The sequence below is a fragment of the Hetaerina americana genome, unplaced genomic scaffold (assembly GCF_022747635.1).
Source record: "Hetaerina americana unplaced genomic scaffold, ioHetAmer1.1.p SCAF_6, whole genome shotgun sequence".
Classification (NCBI taxonomy): domain Eukaryota; kingdom Metazoa; phylum Arthropoda; class Insecta; order Odonata; family Calopterygidae; genus Hetaerina; species Hetaerina americana.
The window spans coordinates 77,810,347-77,829,274 of NW_027287205.1; the positions used below are offsets into that span (position 1 = coordinate 77,810,347).

At 36.0% G+C, this 18,928-nt stretch overlaps 1 protein-coding gene across 3 annotated transcripts in view; it reads right to left on the minus strand.

Moving 5' to 3' along the window:
* Nucleotides 1-18,928, minus strand: part of LOC139695051 (lachesin-like) — a 1,045,117-nt gene that overhangs the window by 122,866 nt on the left and 903,323 nt on the right. For all 3 annotated transcript variants that reach the window (XM_071593655.1, XM_071593656.1, XM_071593654.1), the window contains exons 4-5: nucleotides 9,259-9,466; nucleotides 4,145-4,300 (exon numbers count right to left, since the gene is read on the minus strand). In XM_071593655.1, coding sequence (XP_071449756.1) covers nucleotides 4,145-4,300; nucleotides 9,259-9,466 — 364 coding nt within the window. The remainder of the gene's footprint in view (nucleotides 1-4,144; nucleotides 4,301-9,258; nucleotides 9,467-18,928) is intronic.

Below are 18,928 nucleotides of genomic sequence, written 5' to 3' on the forward strand. Positions count from 1 at the left end.
TTAAAACTATATATTCACTGGTCAGTGTTCACTCACCAGCGGGAACTGAAGAATTATACGCCTTACAATCCGCAAACACCTTTTCATCCTGCAAGCCAAATACGGTGAGTACGGGATTTAATGCGGAGGCAGACACAAATTTATACACGCTTAGCGACGAGGGTACCGGAGAGAAAAGGACGGATGGACCAAAATGGAGAATAATACTGGACCCTGGGAAAGCGTCCCCTGTTGAAACACTCTCTTTGGGACGTGGGGGTGTCGATTTGTCTCTATTTCCTCCTCCGCTCTGAGACACTCAGCGTCTGAATTAAAGACTCGTGGGTCTTCCCCCTTTCACTCTCCCGCTTCCCTTAACTCAGGGGGTCTTACCTGAAGCCAGGAGCCCCTTCTTTGATGGGGTTAAATTCACACTTAGTTTCCCTCCCCCCCACGGTCCGGTTTGCTTTGAGAGTTAAAGTTACGGGTGATCAAACATTGAGGGACTCTGAGAGGAAGGCTAATGATACAGAAGAGCTGGCCATGCAATTTCACTCCCACTTCCTTTCCCTCAAGAAGCTCCTCTCGATGTGGGGGAGAGGGGTGGGCGAATAGAGGGCGTTAATAATATATTGCAAACGATCCATCGCGAAAATAAATGAAGGTCCAAACTCAACATGCGAAAGGATTTAAAGAAAAAAATCTAACGATTTCGACGTGACGACACATTGCGTAGTTAAACATAAGGTATTTAAAGAAAACGACCGAACGATTACTGTATGAAAATCTCCTTCTCCCAACTTTTTGTTGAAATCCCGTTATTTTGATTCTGAACTCTGCCTTTTTGAATTTGACCCTCCAATTTGCATGGTTATGTTAAAAAACGGGGGTGATCCACAAAAAAAGAGATATTTCATTAAAAGGTTGAGGCGGGGTTATGTGAGTGGTGTGAGTTTTGAATGAATAAAACAATCGCCATCACTTTTATTTTTTCCTGAAAACATTTAAAGAAATCTTACTTGTGTATTGAGTGGTGTTATTACGTGTTGGCGAAGAGACAGAACTTTTAGTTGAATCTCACATTTTTTTTGCAACCCCCCGACGCTTCGTCCAATTTTGGTCTCACCTGAGTGTAAATATCAATATTTATGTGCATCATTCACTTATTGCTTAAGCTCATTTGGTCATGAACCCTATACAAAAGAATACCAAAGAAAAATATATGCACAAAGGAGAGTCGAATGAAAATCTAAAAACTGAAATACTTTTTATCTCATGGTTTTTCATAAAAAAGGCTCTTTTTCATATAATTTTTAAACGTTATCCCCTTGGGCGTTCAATAAAAGTATTCCACCACCTTGAAATTTAACGGATACCTCCAGAAATACCATGGCTTTCCAACTGTTGTAAATTTTTCTGGCGTCACTGCTTGGTATTACCGACAAGATCGAGATAAGCCTGTGACCGAAGTAACACTTTGTGGACTCTTTCTATCCAGCAGATCACTGCTGGTGTGAAATATGAGCACCATTACACTAAAGTTTCATTCGTCGGTGAATTTGGATATGTTTATTGCATTTACTACTCGATAAAAGAAAGAGAAATGAGAAAAAATGAGGGATGAAGATTCCCCAGAGTGTAAACTGTTGAGCTGAATTGCTGCGTCATGGCATCGTGATACTGTGTGCCACTCTTCAAACCATCAAACTAACCAGTCGCGAACTAACAGGATTTTGGAAAGGCGCCGTGAAATTTTAGAGCACCTTCTTAAGTTTTTCACTTGACACGCCATCTTAAAAATGGTTAAATGTGAATAATAACCCAGATTCAATTCGATTTGAAAGACCGGCAGGCTTTTTTAAAAAAAGTACAGGATTTAAATCTCGATCCCTCAACTAAAATAATTATTTGACTCTGATAATAAGGCGATGTTTTTTTTAACGAGATAGCAAAGATTACGTCTTTACCAAACGCATGACAAAAATATAAAACTTGATCGATTTTCAGTGAAATTGATTTCGTTTTATAGCAAAAAGCCATATCGAAGAGAAAAAAATATATTCAATTTCGGCGGAAGAAATCATTAAATGTTGTTCTGTTTTCGGGTTACCCGGCCTTCAGCTAAACCATCAAAGATGGAGAATGATTTAAAAAGAAATATGCCGTTTAACTCTAACATTTAACTTTCCATATTTTCCTAATTCCTAATTTTATTTTCCTAGTTTTCGTCTTAATTCCTTTCACGCTTGATCTCGACTATGCCCACTGCAGATAGTCTGGTGGGTGGTGCATACTTCCCTTAAAAAGGTCACATCAAAGTGAAAAATTACCAGCAGTTTTCCAATTAAAAAGTTTTATTTTGACCTCCTTTGATGCCATTGCACATCCATACCTACTACGTCAATGCTCCTACACCAACAATGGATTTAATAATATTGCTGTAGCATTAAAAAACAGGTCGTCACAAAACTTTGGGAAAAATTGAACGTGATTTTTTTTACTGAAAATGTGGTTCGTTGCCACCAAGTTCTACGTAAAAGTTTTATGTATATAGCAAGGTCGTCGCTTCAAATCATCCAGGCAGCAAGTATTACGCAAAATAAAACTATGAGAGGTGGGTTCAATAAGGAGTCATCATGCAATTTTTATTCCAATAATCGTCAAAAACAATTTAACGTTATAATTTAAGCATAGCGTGCAATATTTACGTGGTACAAGTTTCATTGATTTCCTCCATATCACTTCAGTGAATGCCGTTGAAATTTGAACCATTTTCAGCTCGCCTATGGCAAAAATGCAATTAACACGTGAAAATTAATACTCTGCATGAAAAATTTGCTTTTGTCCAAAAACTCCCTCAGCCGAGGCATTTATAAAACTGACGGAAGCTTCTGGAAAGTCTTGTATTTCCTATGCCATAAATAGAAGATGATTTGAAATTCTTAAAGAAGGGAGACAATGAAAAAATTAATACTGGGACTACCATTGAGAGTAAAGATCTTCAAATAACGTAAAGATACGGAAAAATTCATAAGATATCACCCACGCTTCGGCACTAGAAAGATAACTTGTAAGAAGCGTTTGTTTTCAGTGGATAATGAGACAGACTCCACCGCAAAATCGTCATCTTCTCGCGGAAATAAATGCGAAGTGTGTTTATCATCCCCTTCATAGCTACTCCAAAATTACTTTTCCTACTACCGAATGTGAAAAAAAACTTTGGTGGAAAAAATAACTTTTTCACCACCAGAAGCAAGCTCGAGGGAACTGAAACTGTATCTAATTTCAACAGCTACCGATGAAGCAATAATAGAGCCAAAAATCAATGAAATTTGCACCGAAATGCACTGGCATTAACATAAAAATACAATTTAATTATAATGAAAATATTTTGACCATTATTTTTTTACTATCCCTCGCCTACTATTTAAAGGTATAAAATTAAATGGTATGGTATTCGTGGTATGGAAGAAATTTGACCGGCATGAAGCAAAGCATAGCTCAAGATAGAAAGGATTTGCCACTTAGAACCGGCTGCTAGTAAATGGGATGCTAATTAAGTGGCATTGATTTTCGAATTGGATCGCATGCAGATTAGATTAGGCAGATTTGTAAAACGTTTGTTATGCATATCAAAGTCTTTAGAGGAACTAATTTGCGAATCACTCACAAAGCGGAGGTTGAATTATAGATTTAATCTCTTGCAGAAATTGGAAGGATGTTTCTTTAGCGATGGTGCAGAAAATGTATTATTAGCCCCATCGTACTACGTTAGGCGAGATCATGGATATAAAATTAGATAAATTAAGTTTAGAACAGATGAATTTAAGATGTAATTTTCCGACGTAAGATAAGGGATCAGAATAACGTTGTCCGACCGCGTTTGGGGGGATAAGTACGAGTATTTTGGGTCAAAAGTAGTTGTGGTCACAACTCCCTGCCACACATCCTAGCCGTGGCACTGCGTAATAGTAAAGTAATAATAAATACTGGCGATGAAGATCACATACAGGAGGACAGAAATTCCCCTAAATGGAATGCATTTTTGTGAGCAAAGGTTGGTTGTTGGTACAGGCCTAGATTGATTATTACATGATACAATAATATTATCAGTAACAATTTTTTTCGAGGTCAGCGGGTTTTAAATAAAGAAGGGTTTACTCACCATTGACTCCATTGTAGTTGATGTCCTGTCCGTCTTCTCGGCGCCACATGACATAGGGCTCTGGATAGCCTTGAGCCTTGCAGACAAGAGTTACGTTGGCTCCTTCTCGGACCACCATGTCACTGCTCGTTTCTTTGTCCACTATGCTCGGAGGGACTGCGGAATAGACGAAGGAATATCGACCATAAGGCTCTACAGTAGTCCAATGCAATGGAAGTATATTTGCACAAGGGCAGTAGGCAGGGAGGGGGCAGTACAGAGGGAGAAGGGCAGAGGAGGACATAATCCCCCGGGTGCCATAGGGACTAAAAAAGCGACACAGTACCAAGCGTAGTATCAACGTGAAAAAGCACATAAAGAGGGGACAGTGCAATGATTTTGAATGGGATTTGGTCATTTATTTAAAAAATCAGTCTATCAATTTTTTTGAGGAAATATTGAAAAGTAGTGGAATGCTGAAGGCCATGGTAGAAACGTTGGCTAAGCGGAGAAGAGGGTTGAAAGGGAGTGGACTTTCGAAACGGGACGAATGGAAGCAAAGGCAATGAAGAAATGGAGAGGAAATAAGAAGTATGGAAAGTAAAAGGCACTGCTCGCGATACGCAGGGGAAAGTAGACATTAGAGAAGGTACCAAATATACTTTAAATAGGTATAATACACGTACATTGAACGAAATAAGTTTATTTCTAAGTTAACCGAAATTCGCCATAACGTCCTTACTTACATAGCCTGTCGTAATAATCAATGAATAAATAATCAGCATGGACAAAGTTTGGTAGCTTATTTTCCCTGGTTAATCCTAATTTTTATTTATTATACGAGGGTGGTCTGAATAGTTTCCGACCACAAAAATTTCAGAAAATTTTAGAAAAAAATGTTTTGTATCTTTGTTAGGTCGGAAACTTTTCAGACCACCCATGTTTATGTATCTAGTGTCTTGTATCTAGGTTCATAGCCTTGTCGAATCACGCACCAATCATATCGCTAAAGGCCCATACAAGAAATGTAAATAAACATTTTTTTAATATGCAAAAAGTTTATACGATAATTACATGCATGTGAAATATTATGCAGAGATGTAACGCGTATTAAATGTGATTGCAATGTGAAATTTTATTCATAAATGTAAGCTAAGTGTATGATACCAACTTGCTAACTGCCAACTCGTAACGTAATCTGAAATAAATAAATGAAATAGGATTTTGTAAATTCTTTATAATGGTAAGACGCATACTACAGCCGTCGGGTTACCAATTCCCTTTTAATGCTCTCGTGAAAGGTAAGTAAGTATATTGTCAAACATATGATAGGTTGTATGAGTACGTAAAAAGTTAACGCTTCAATGAAAATGCTATCACTTCTAACTGAAAAGATTGATACGTAACCGTCGTTCCAAGCACCGTGCATTAACGGTAGTGATGGCGGACGAAAGAGATTTTGGAACCGGAGGAGCTATTAGAGAACAGATTTATCTTTCTCGATGGGAACGGTAGATAGCCTACTGCTCACGGGTGCATAGCCCATGAATCCAATCCGAGTGATAAAAACTTGTAAACTACTTTTTTTTCATCGCAATCAGAATCCAGAGGGGCAGTACATGACAAGTCAACACAACGGGAATTTCGAAATTCGTTCCGCGAAAAAAAAAGAGGTTTCAAACTCCTTTTCAAAATCCAAATATCGTGAAATTGTTTTGGTTCATGTATTGCCAATGTATCATTGTCTCGTGGGCTTAAATAATTTGTAGGAATGTGATCTTGTCTGAACTGTGATAGCTTAAGCTACACTTTAAAAAATTGAAAAACAGAATTTATAAATATTATAAAATAATAGGAAACTTGAAATACTGCGATTTTACTAAACTAACATTCTTCGCTATTTCCCTTCCATTTAAAACAACGTTATTTTTCCGTGGAAGACAGGAAGTTTCATCCACATGTGTTTTTCTCAATTGAAATTAGAATATCCATATTATCTCTCCCAGCTTTAACTCAGCCTACTCGATTATTTTCTTTATTTATTTCTCGGCTCGAGCGGGATTGAGACTTATGAGTCCCTTTTTCCACCGACCCGTACATATTACATTGAAGACAATTACTAAAACCCAAGCCTCTGTGTAGTAAAATTCACCTGAGCGGGAATCGGACCTGAGACCTTTGGGTTGGCAAGTGTTACCCCGCCGCCAACGAGGTCGGCCTGTTGTGTCACGGCGGGTTTAAAAATATCAAATATGTTACAGTTTCGGCGCAAGGCTGTCGAAGTAATGAGTCTCTGGAAAATATTACGAAAGGCTGAGAAATACCGCGTGAATTAAAGGAGTATTATAAATTATCCACTCAAAAATACCTGACTAGGGCAAGTGTCATACTGTAACAGTAGAACGCATCACTAGATAATACTAGTGACGAGATATCCTGAGTCGTCATCGAATGTGTGTAAAAAATATCTGATTATGCCCACACATTACTTTGAAATTTCATGCCCGGAAAACATTAAATGATTATGTGTACCCTGAAACAAAATTGAAGTTTTGAGTTCCATTGTTTTTACAGAAAGTGTTATTAGCATATGATCACTCAGAATTTATCGTAGTTTTTCTCGGTGTTAATCTCCGTTAATCTTGTTTCCCGCTCTCGAAAAACACCTTGGAGAACAGAAATTCAAGTCAAGAAGCAGTCGTCAGTTGGCTTCGCGACGCAGTGGAAAAAAGGTACGACGCCGGTATTAAAAAGCTGGTTAAAAGGATGCAAAAAGTGATTGACCGTCAAGGCGACTATGTAGAAAATAGCTAAATGCTCAGCCTTTCCTACGATACACACAAAATTGAGAATGAATTTTATTTTTCATGAAAAATAAATATGGGGGCTTACTTTTCGAATCACCCTCGTATATTTTAATTAATGGTTTTGTAAATTCAAAAATGGTAAGACTACATATAAGTAGAAATTTATTCTGCCACAATTCTATTTTTTAAGAAATTCTATTCACCATATCTTAATTTTTACGGCCCCGCTACAAATGAGTAGACTTTTCTCTAACCAAAATTTATTTCCCTATAGGGGACTGACCATAACTTCAATTTTTATTTAATCAATAACGATACAGATTGCAAACAGAATCACTACATTTTCATCAGTTTTTTCTACTGTTTCTGCCTTGTCTGCTTCCATCATTATTTTGGTATATTTACCGTACAATAATTCAAATCTCTTTTAAATGAATATCTTAGTTGAATGCCCTTCTTCTATACTATGTTGTCCAGTTTGCTAGCAAAGCATATTGTGCTGTTGATATATGTATACGTGAAGACGAACCTTTTGATTAGGAAGCATTAAAATATATTATTTATTACTTTGGTGCTACCGATTTGGAGCCCTTTGGTTTGATCACAGAGATCCTTTGCTTCACTCGAGTACGTATTTTTTCGGGTACCAGTTCTTCTCGAGAAACCTCAGACGACCCGGAAAAATTGACTGGTCCCCTAACCCTAATGTGCGAATTTCACACGTCGTATAGGGCTCAGTAATTAGGTGACCTCTATCATCACCTATCAAACCAATGCTCGAGCTGATTACTGTAGTTTATTCATAGAATACCACTGACAAAAAATCACATGATTACTACCAAATTTATTGCACCAATATAAATAAAAGTGCAAGACAAACTTAAAACTTTCTTAAGCTTAAAATCTGTTTGCTTGTATATCAATTTAGCAGCGTCGGAGTCATATTGAAATACACATAGCCAAACACAATTCGCCAATAGACGATTGAAATGCGCGTTTATACATGTTTTTTGGCCTCCTTCAGCGCTAAAATGGTATCCTTCGTGCTTTTTCTCATTCAAATGACATTTCCCTGGTAAATCTTCTGCCAAATTTATTGAACACCGCCGTATATAATTCCTGCCAACATTTTTGAAAGCGTATACAGCGAGAAAAATTGTTGCAATTTTTTTTACATTTTCCTGCTCTCTCCTTGATGAGATAGAGAGATGATTTAATTTATTCAGGATGCCCGTTGAATTGCTGAATAAACGAAATCTTTCCCTTAAAATAAATGTCACAGATGAATTTTTAGGAGCCCGTTGAAAAAGATGTTTTAGCACAAGTAATTAATTATTTAGATGAAATTCTCTCAATTCCTTTGACTTTGCCTCCCGTAGATTGGTCACTACCGTATCAAATTCCGATCTGAACATGTCTACATTTTACACATTCATGAACAGTATTAATAATATAGAATTATTTCAGATGACTCTTCCCAATGTGACATTTCTCCACATGAGCCTACCGTCTCATCACTTTGTTTTAGATTAGTTCCAATTCTAAAATACCTAATAAAAATCAGAATACTTTACGTGATATATGCTCTCTCAAGTGATTTCTTTACGAGTTTTACAAGTTGAATTTTCCTATAATTTCTTAGATTATATTAAATTTAAGTTTTTCAACCAGCCCTTATTGGATTTCTTTCTATTTAACTCTTCATATGTTTTCCCTGTCTAGATCTCTGCTCAAGGTGTTAATTTATTTTGCGTTTTTACAGACTCGCATTTCCTCTGAAAAGTCTATCGGTGATCTCGTATCCTTTTAACTGTTTCTCCGCTCCTCACTTTCTTTCCCCATGATTTCAGGATTATTTTTATATGTGTTGCAATATTTTTTGATTTATTCACTTTGCTAATAGTACATAGCTTTCACTGGAAAAAAAACCTTTTCAATGAACTTTGAAATATACCCCTTTTATCCTAAAGATTTGTCCGTAATTTTATATTAATTATTGCAGTGTCGTCAAGTAAAGAAGATTTGTTGCCAACTCTATATGAGAAATGTTACTTTATTTTCCGCAAAATGCATTTCAAAACCACAGGCAAATTAGGACTGATTCTCAAAAAACCCCATATTTAGAGAAAGGCTACATTTCACGAAATGTGTTTGAACCAATCCATTTAAAAGAAAGTAAAGAGCTATAGTAATAGAGGGTTGACAAGTCTATGACGCACATAAGAAAAGCATATTAGTTCTTCCTTCTCGCTACTTGCAAAAGAAAGTAAAATTGTATAAAATTGATCATTACAATCGGAGTGAAGGGATGGATTTTGGGGTACTCACCGACGACCTGGATGTATCCCACCCTGCTCCTCATCGGATCCGTGTTGATCTGGCACATGTACCATCCGCGGTCGGCCTCCTGGGCGTTCCTTATGTGCAAATACCACGAGCGGTGGTCATTGTGCGACAGGGATATCCTTGGATTCTGGGTGATCACGTTGTGGTGGATCGAGAGGATGGTCTGCGTGTCCACGCGGACCCACGCCACCTGCCAAGGACATTAGGCACAACTGTTGAGATTGACGGGTTCAGTCACTAAGACCAGGGCATGCCCCGCATTTTATTGCCAAATCCATGCAAAAATCGTACTCTGCATAATCTTTGAAAGGTAAAACTACGCTTGAAAATGTACAGGCATTCCTATTGAATTACAACAGTCATTCAGAAAAAGGAATAAAATTATTCAAATCCAAAGAAACATATGAAAGATATAAAGAATAAATAGAAAAAATGAATGGTGAAAATATTAGATTCTATAGTTAAATCAAAAAGATTAAATTCATAAATGCTATATAATGTGCTCAAAATCATGGTACGGTCAAGATGTTTTTTTTTCTCTCTATCAATTGAAATATCTAAGGCTACCGTTGATTTGCCGGTTTACACAGTTTTACTGAAATTAAAGTGTCGTTAGGTACGCTTAAAACCTGTATTTTATGTCTACCATATCGTTTTTGAATCTACATTTTAAATTTTATCAAAAAGCTATAATTCTCATTATCATCGGTCACTTATCCTATGAAAGATTAGACGCAGGTATCGACTCTTATTTTCTATCGGGTAACCACGTACTGCTCGTATTTTCTCTTTTTGGTGTCTTTTATTTTTTGTTCTACGTGTAACTATCATCAAATTGTTTTTCATCTTCAGTTTCCCCTCATATTTCCCCCGACAACAGTCTTCATCAGGTCACCATGCATTTATTATGTCCGCAAAGGTGCTTTTTTTAAAAGGGTTTTGATTAGTCTGGCTTCTACGTCTGAGAACTACTCTCAGTATTTTTGTCCGCCCATAGAATTTTCATAATTCTCATCGCAGCAGCACGAAACCGATCCTTCTGACATTCTGCTCTCAACCGAGTCATTCTGCTCTCCTCATTCCTTTTGCAAATACTGTCCACGTCTCGTTATGACATGTCAGTACGAGCAGAAGTAGTACATCCAGAAATTTGTTTCAGCAAAGGTTTTTCTTCCTTTCAGACTTGTAATTCGGGCTACCATTAATCTTTCATCTGGTAGAATGCAATCTTTTTCCTCATATTTTAATAATAATTTCCCTCTTGCATCTCACATCTTATCTATTCTGTTTCCAAATTAACAATGATTTTCCCCTCTTTCAATTCTCCAGTTTGCAATGTTTTTGTTCCTGCTGTTCTGCCATAATCCAATTTGTGGACTATTAATTTGGTTGTACCTCTCCGTAAACTTTTTTAATATGCCTTCTTGCCTTAATGCGTCATATTTAGATCTCCTTCTCTCTCTGCCGTGACCACTCTATCGCCTGAAAAACTGTATAATAATTATTTTTATCCGTGAATACGCATCTCTGAAGCATTTCCTTTGAATTAATTTATTCTTCCCTCAATATACATCCATGGTAGATAATGGCTGATAGTGGATACCTATGACATAGCCCTCCTTTTTGCTTTGTACCCATCTTTCTTTCTGAGCAGAAGAGAGTAAGTAATTACTTGGTGTTAATAGATGTCGTGAGTCATGTTCTTTGTCTTTTAAATACAATCGTACATTCTACATCATGATATAAAACTTATTTAGTTCTACACGAGCGAATGCTTTTTGCAGATCGAGAAATTTAACGAACTGGCCTTGTTTTCATCTTTCCTATTAGTAGCAGGAGGGACAAAATAAGCCTTCGCCTATGAATGATTATGCTTTGAGTTCCATCTTTCTGTCGATAGAGATCTCTTCAGTGTCATCGATGCGTGCCTCGTCAGGATCAAAATTTTGATATCATCTACCCTCACCTTTTTGGGAAATAGGCATTATCATACCCTTTGGCATAAAAATACATTTCTTCTAGATGAAATCGCGTCACGAATGATTTCTTCAAAATTCGTTCAAGTCATCTCTCCAGAATTTTTAATAAACAGGGACGAACTTAATCAATGCCAGGTCCCCCCCGAAGATCTTTAGCTGCTTCATCAAACTCCAACCTCACTAGTGCGTATCTTTTATTGCCTTCATTATCGCCTTTCTCCTCTCATTATTTTTGCTTTTCAATCTTTTTTATTCTCAAAGTTAATTCAAAGATTATTTTCATTTCTCCAGTTCTTTTCATCTTCAATTAAAGTGTCTCCTTTTTTAATTTCAAATACCACCGCAACCAACGATATTTTCATAGAAGTGGGTGTTCATTGTTCACCTGATTTAAACTTTATAAAAACCAGGTTAGTTTTCATTTTTTAGCATAAACTCCTCAAACTCTGACTCTCTAGCTCTTTCAGCCTTCGGGAATTTCATTCCTTATTCGTTGACAGCACAGTTTTTCTTTAGTTTTCGTCTTCTTTTACCTGTCGTTCCTAACAACTTGTTTTCCCACTTCTAGCAGTCCGCTCCCATCTTCCTACCCGTGTCTCCATCAACATAATTTCCCTAAATTCCTGCCCAAGTTATTTAAATGTTTAAGTTTGTACGAGGTCCTTCGCCTTCTCTCTATTTCGGCCAATTCAAAGATTGGCCAGCTGCAGTTCGGTTGAAAAGACGTCCTCCAATCTGCACGATTCCCTGTATACATTTTTATCTCTTCATAATTCCTCCACAACCACATCTTTCTTATTGCTCTATAAAATACTGTCTTGTCTTCCCTCTGAAATTTTTCCATTCAAATATCCATCTATTTCTCTCATCAAGAGTCCTTGATATCTAAGTGAGTATTCTTCAAGCTGGAAGTTTCTATTCACAATGAACTTTGCTTCAGATTTATTTATTTTATATGGAAACAAATTAGACGAACGTCTAGGAAGAGAGACGGCTGTAATGAGACATGCAAAGTAAGCAGGACGGAGTAGTTCATACAGGTGGTACTTAAAGAGGCAATGGGATGCTGCAGATGGTAATATGTAGAGGGAAGAATGCTGGGAAAGGGAGAAATAGGTTGGGAAAGAAGAGTCTATTTGTATAAAATTAATGATATTAAAAAGTACACAGAGCTAATGAATGGTATACAAGTATTTGATAGTCAAGTTTGTGATTTTAAGATGTTTTGTGTAATTCTCGTTAGAGATTATTGATATAGAAGGGTGATGGGATACGGTCAATGAAACATCTTCCCTAACTAAATAGACAAATTTTAATCAATTCTTATATTTTTAAATGCAGGTATACACTTCTACATAGACCTCTGAATATTTTTACCACGATGTAAATCCAATGGTACTAATGCGTGTGATAAATCTGTTTTAAGGAGCTAAAGATGAATAAATATCTTTACACCATTTTATATTATTTCTTAATTTTTGATTTACCATCAGCGCACATTTGCGATCAGTTGCAAGCGCCCACACAACATGGCAGCTTCTTTCATATTGATTTAATAAGTCAATTTGTATTCACCTCGCTTAACTTTGTGATATACGCTTGATCGATGCATCATTGAGTTTTTATGGTTGTCATGCCAAATAAAATCAAGTTTTTAATTTATTCTTAGCAGGCGACATGAATGCTGCTAATCTAATAATACAAGGCAAATTATAATTTTGTCAGTTGCATCGCTGACAGGCTACGATTTATCATTAAGGCATCTACGAATCAGAGATAAGAGTTTAATGAATCAATAAAACACGTCTTTATTTGATTAGACAGAAATGCTGTGCTTCAGGTAGCTAAGATTACATCTTGCATTTCACAATGTCATTCTTCCAATCAACTTACATTCTCCCTCCTTTCACTTTTTCCAACAAAGCCCTTATTTTCTACTTTGTATCTCCTTTGATTAAAATTTCCTTTTCTATGTATAACAGTCATTAGTATCTCATTAACCATTACATGTCTCTTAGCACAATTTTTCCTACTTCATTTGTGCCTCTTCTTAGGCATTAATGATATTCTAATTCTTTATAGTTACCCGAAGGAAACAATAACTATTTAAGCAAAAATAACTGTTCTCCCTTCCTTTTGCCTTATCTTGAATAGGAAAAAAAACATCACCTGTTAATCAATGTTTTACGCTAATGTTTTCAATATGACAGTGATCATTTATAGCAACTTGGCTAAATGAGGGAAACTGTTATGTTTAACCTAGTTAAATATTAATCTTAAAATTATAGATATTTTACCAAGAAAAAATACTAAACCTCATCTACGGAAGCATCCGCAAATCTTTTTAGACTATTTATATTGTCAAATAACTAGACTATTTCTTTCCATTATTCAATATATATTCATCTTACAACTACATATATTTATCTGAAACAAAAATTCAGTTGAAAACTTCATATGGTACATTAATTTCTCGTATTTCGTTTTTTAATGGTAAAATATTACTATCGGTATTGTTTAAGGTAGGTTTTGGATGGACATAGAATAATTATCTCTACACTTCCCAGCACCACCCCAAGAGACATAACGTAACACTACATTAAACTGCTCCTCAACACCGCTTACTTCCTCCCTTCATTCTGTCCAACATCCCTATCCTATTCCTATTCTTTCATTGTTTGTCTAACATTCTCCCCTTCATCACAGTCTTCAACATCTCATTCACAATCAAAACGCTCTGCAGCCTTCTTTTCTGCCTTTTTTTGTCTCCCAACAATTCCCTCTCTTTCTCCACCATACTTAGCCCATCCTAATTTGTTTTCTTTTCTGTCCACTCCACCTTCTCCATAATTCTCCACACCCGCATTTCAAAAACCTCCAATCTACGGCTACCATCTTGCTTGAATGGCAATGCTCCCGAACTGCACAAGACCATGCTACATATTAACGTTTCATACATGATAAACCATAAATATAAATAAATGGGCTACCCTGTATTTTTTGCATGCATGGTATATTAAAAATTATCATTATTGCATTTAAAATTACAAATTTAAAAATATTTCGTAAATTTGATTTACGTTTCTTCACGATGTCATTCCAGATACTCTAGAGACGTTGACTGATGTAAACTTACGTTTCTAATAAGAACTAAAATGTGCAGAAATTCCCCCGAATTATTTTCTTGATGTTAATGAAATCTTGATTTTTAAATAATTTTCTAGCTCAATGTTTGTATGTTTGAGTAATAAAAAAACCTCCTTATATGCACAGTTTTCCCAAGTACAATTTTAAGGATCATAATTTTTCCTGTAGGTAACAGCTCTATTAATACATTCTTGTAATAGAATAGACTGCGAATCACTTCCCTCATCTAATTTCTTCATTTGGAATGAGTGAGGTCACGGAGAAATTATTGTTTAGAATTGATATCGATTAAGTTTCTCCTCTCCCTTAAATACCCATTTGAAAATAATATCCACAGAAATTACCAATCCTGTGAGTCTAAGTTCTGCCCAGTTAAGCAAAGTTTTATGGTCGATTACCTCGTGGATATTACACTGATTCTGACACGACACTGACTATTTTATGTCGCGAGAGACATTGGATTCGGTTTGAGAAAAATACATAACTAGAACTTCGTTTATCAAATGGTATTTTGTTGTAATCAGATTTAATTTAATACTATTATAAAGTGAAAATTTATCACACAGTACTGTTATTTTAATTATTTTGACTCGATAAAAATGTAATATTTTCTTGCAAGGCAACACACGCTTGAAACTTGATGCCTATAAAGACAGCTAGGCGACCCAAGCAAAGAGGCAGAGTAGCACTGGTCGAAGCCATCTGAGGAGATTAAATACTAAAGTACTTTCCCCAGACTATAGCTCTATGCGTAATTGAATAAAGTCAAGGGTAAAAGGAACAGATTTCATCGCCAATAAGTCGGTAGAAAGCGACATTATAACGGATTAAGGGGTGATATAAGTCGTTAGCAAAATGAAAAACAAACATCAGCAAGGGTGTGAAGATTTAGGGGTAAGAGAACGGTTATGTGGTGGGTTTTCGTTCCTAAGGATTTACACAAAATCCAGGGACTGCATAATTCCAGGTTTTTATAGCACTGCGGGAAGAAATTGGCTGGAGTAAGGTAAAGAATGACTCCACGAATGGATCGGGCCACAGTGCAATTACAATAATGAACCTGGCAGCGCAAACTGCTGAATTATTTTGGGCTCTGTTATATACACATAGTAAAATATAGAGTTTTGCTGCTATAATACTTTAAAACTTCTGTATTATACTTGCACACACATCGGTAATGCCCGTAATTTGAGAAAAAGGCAAACATCTGTGTGAAAAATAACGAAAACCAGCCAGAGCAAAAATGCGCCACACCGTGAAGTCGTACATACGGAAAAAATATTGCATTTCGTTTGTTAATTGTAAATTTTTGTTACAATTGAGTGTCATAATGAAAAGAGATCACTGGAAATGATATAAAGGAGGTTTTTTACCTAATATTCGTAATTTACAGCAAGTGACAGCCGTGTCTGTTGATATTATGATTATTAGCTAAATGATTCTAGTTGCTTTCCTAAAGGAGAAGTTTCAAACATAAGCAAAAATTATTTCATAAAAATTTACCTGCAGTAAAATTGGAAAATCTTGTTGGATTTCAAACTGATCGCACTCATTTAGAGACTACATTACAGTAATAAGGAACAGAATATTTTACAGGTCCGGGAGACGAAACGTATGCGTATTTTAAAATTTAAATTTATAATATTCCAATCCACGAAAAGATACGATTTTATATGCATATAAGGCACACACACACACACTATCTAGTCATATTTTTGTGTTCTATAGCGCCGTACCAGTATTATGCTGCCCTCATGAGTTCTCTGTGTTTGTGTGTGTGTATCCCTTTATCATTTATAAAACGCATTTGAAGAGCGCCTATTGAATCATTATATTTTGATGCTTCAGTCAGAAAGAGTACGGTGAGCGTTTCGCCACATTTTGAAATCCCATGTACGTCTCAATGCACAAAAGAAATTTATTCTCGTTTATGTCCAAAGGCGATGAAATTTGGTGTGAAAACGTAATAGGAATGCTCAGTATGAATGATTATTTTTTTACTAATTCATTCGGTTCTTGTTTCCATAGAATCCCGAAACCGGTTAGCTGCTCTCCAACTTTATCCGCGCAATGCCTTCCCAGAACCTATTTTTTTTACCTTCGCTATCTCCTCATTTTTTCTGCTCTTTCTTTCTTTTTGGGATAAAAAGGAAGACTTCCAAGAGGCGATAAGACCTTACGAGCATAGAATTAAAAATGTATAAGGGTGAATTCAATTACTAGTCTCGAAAAATGTTGAGTTTTCCATACATGGGAGCTATTGACTCGCGAAATGTCGTTACGTCAAGCAGCCTTGATAATTTCGCGCAGTAGCGCAAAGGCATCATAGCCGCGACAAAATATGTCTATTCGATGATTATCGATCCAAGCTGTTGCAGTTGGAAATGAGCGAAATTTCTTCAACCGGAAAATTAAAACAGTTCCTGCCAAATAGATCCACTCAGCAGTGACATAAGATATGGTGACGCGCTCAGATCATTTCCCCACGGTCTCGTCGGTCTGATCCAGCGTCATTTCTTTCGGGACGTGAGATTCTGTGATTTTTCCGTTTGAGATACGAAGGAAGCAAAGAGCTGATAATGCAACTAGAAGCTTTATGTTTGGACACCTTTATAACCCATAAAAAATCTCCAATTTCTTAAATTTAAAGTCGAATTTTTTAAATTTTGGCGGGCATATCATCCTGTGAATGCTAGTTGTTCTTTGGTGGCACCCTGATTAAAATTTATAACTAATAGAATAGAATTTATAATGTCTCTTTTATCTCAATGCTAACCTTAACCTCATGTTAAGGCCAAAACTCAGTTTTATGACCGCTAGTGAAGTCCAAAATCGGTCGTTACCTTGATCAAAGACCGAAAGACATCGTTACTCTAGTTGAGAGTATTCACAGTCTCTAATTACCAGCTTGAATTGTTTTTAAAATCGGATTTGTGGGTAATGTCCACGTTAACCTTATTTTCGCATTAACTAACTATTTGATTTAATGATACACTATAAAACCGAGCTTTAATCTTAATTACATGTACTAACTTTTTAAAGTATAACTAAGAGAGAAAAACTGGAACACTTGGAAGAGTGGTTCACAAGGAATTGAAGAAGAAAGAAAATTTTAGAATATTATTATTATTATGGGTTCTGAATGACTATTCATGACGGGTTACCGTCCAACAGTCGGCATGGGTCAGTTTTGCCATATTACCATTTGTTTATTAAATTCCCATATAATATTAACCAGAACAGGAACGGCATAGAAGGCAATAAATCAAAATAAACAAATTCTAACAGCAAAAGGAACTACCATAGACATAAGCAAGTGATTCATTTAACCTAGTACGTGGAGTCTCCTTGTATGCACACACATGAGACTTGAACAATAAAAACTGCAGAGAAAAGATGATTGAAGGAGATGGGAATGTAGTGCTGCCGGAGAATTGCAATGAGAATAAAAAGGGTGGAAAGAAAAACACATGGAGGATTACATCGAAGAATGAGTGAATAGAGAGAGAAGCATATGGAGGAGATTTACACCAGGAAAAGATAAATTACACCAAGAAGATACAAGTTAATTGGGCGTATCCTGAGGTACGACAGTTTACTTAATGCTATAATATGAGGAAATTGGAAGGGAAGAATTAAAGAGGGAGTTCAAGGATGAAATATGGGAAGGAAGAAATGGAGAATGCTGGCACAAGAAACTATGATGGTATGAAGAGTTAGGAAATTTTAGAGAACTGCCATAAACCAATCCTCGCAGTGATAACCTGATATTGTATAACTGTTGATCATTTCAATTAATTGAACAGTTTATCTTAGTGCAAAAATTAGAAATAATTAAATAAATGAATTATGAAATAAAAAGAATAGTTGGCATATGGATATGTTTTAAACTGAAAGTACACGAAGAACAGATTTAGAAAATGACTTTCGTCATTTAAATCTCATTCTACCTTCACCCCTTCACCTATAGCTAGAATATAATCAGATTAATGCGCTCGCCGCACAGTTATCATTAATTGTTGATAGGTTTGACAGTGAAATCAATGTGATGAAATAATCAGAGATTGAAAGAAATCAGTGTGATGAAAATAGTTAAGGTTAAACTGGAACTATAATTATAATTGAATCCATTCAACCTGACGGGATTTGTATTGTTTGAAAGTAATTTTTTAATTTTGGAATAGCATTTATTTGGATAACGAGGAAAAACTATCCACTTCATTTTTTTTGTAATGCTTTTGTATTTTCAGTGAATATGCAAAAGACACTTTCAGGTAATTAAATCACCACACATATCCCCTTTATTCACATAAAATAACTAAAGTTAACGATAAAACTACGGTCCTTTCCGTCTAGTTCTCGTAAAAATAAAAGGAACATAAATGATCTAAAAAATTTTCTAAAAATGTTCCATTCCCCGTACGATTTTCCTCCAAAACTTAAAAAGGGGCCTGATGAATAATTATGGCCAGACCTTAAAAAAATTTGGCCCGTAAACTTATTACCTACATGAGCTTAAAAAATTC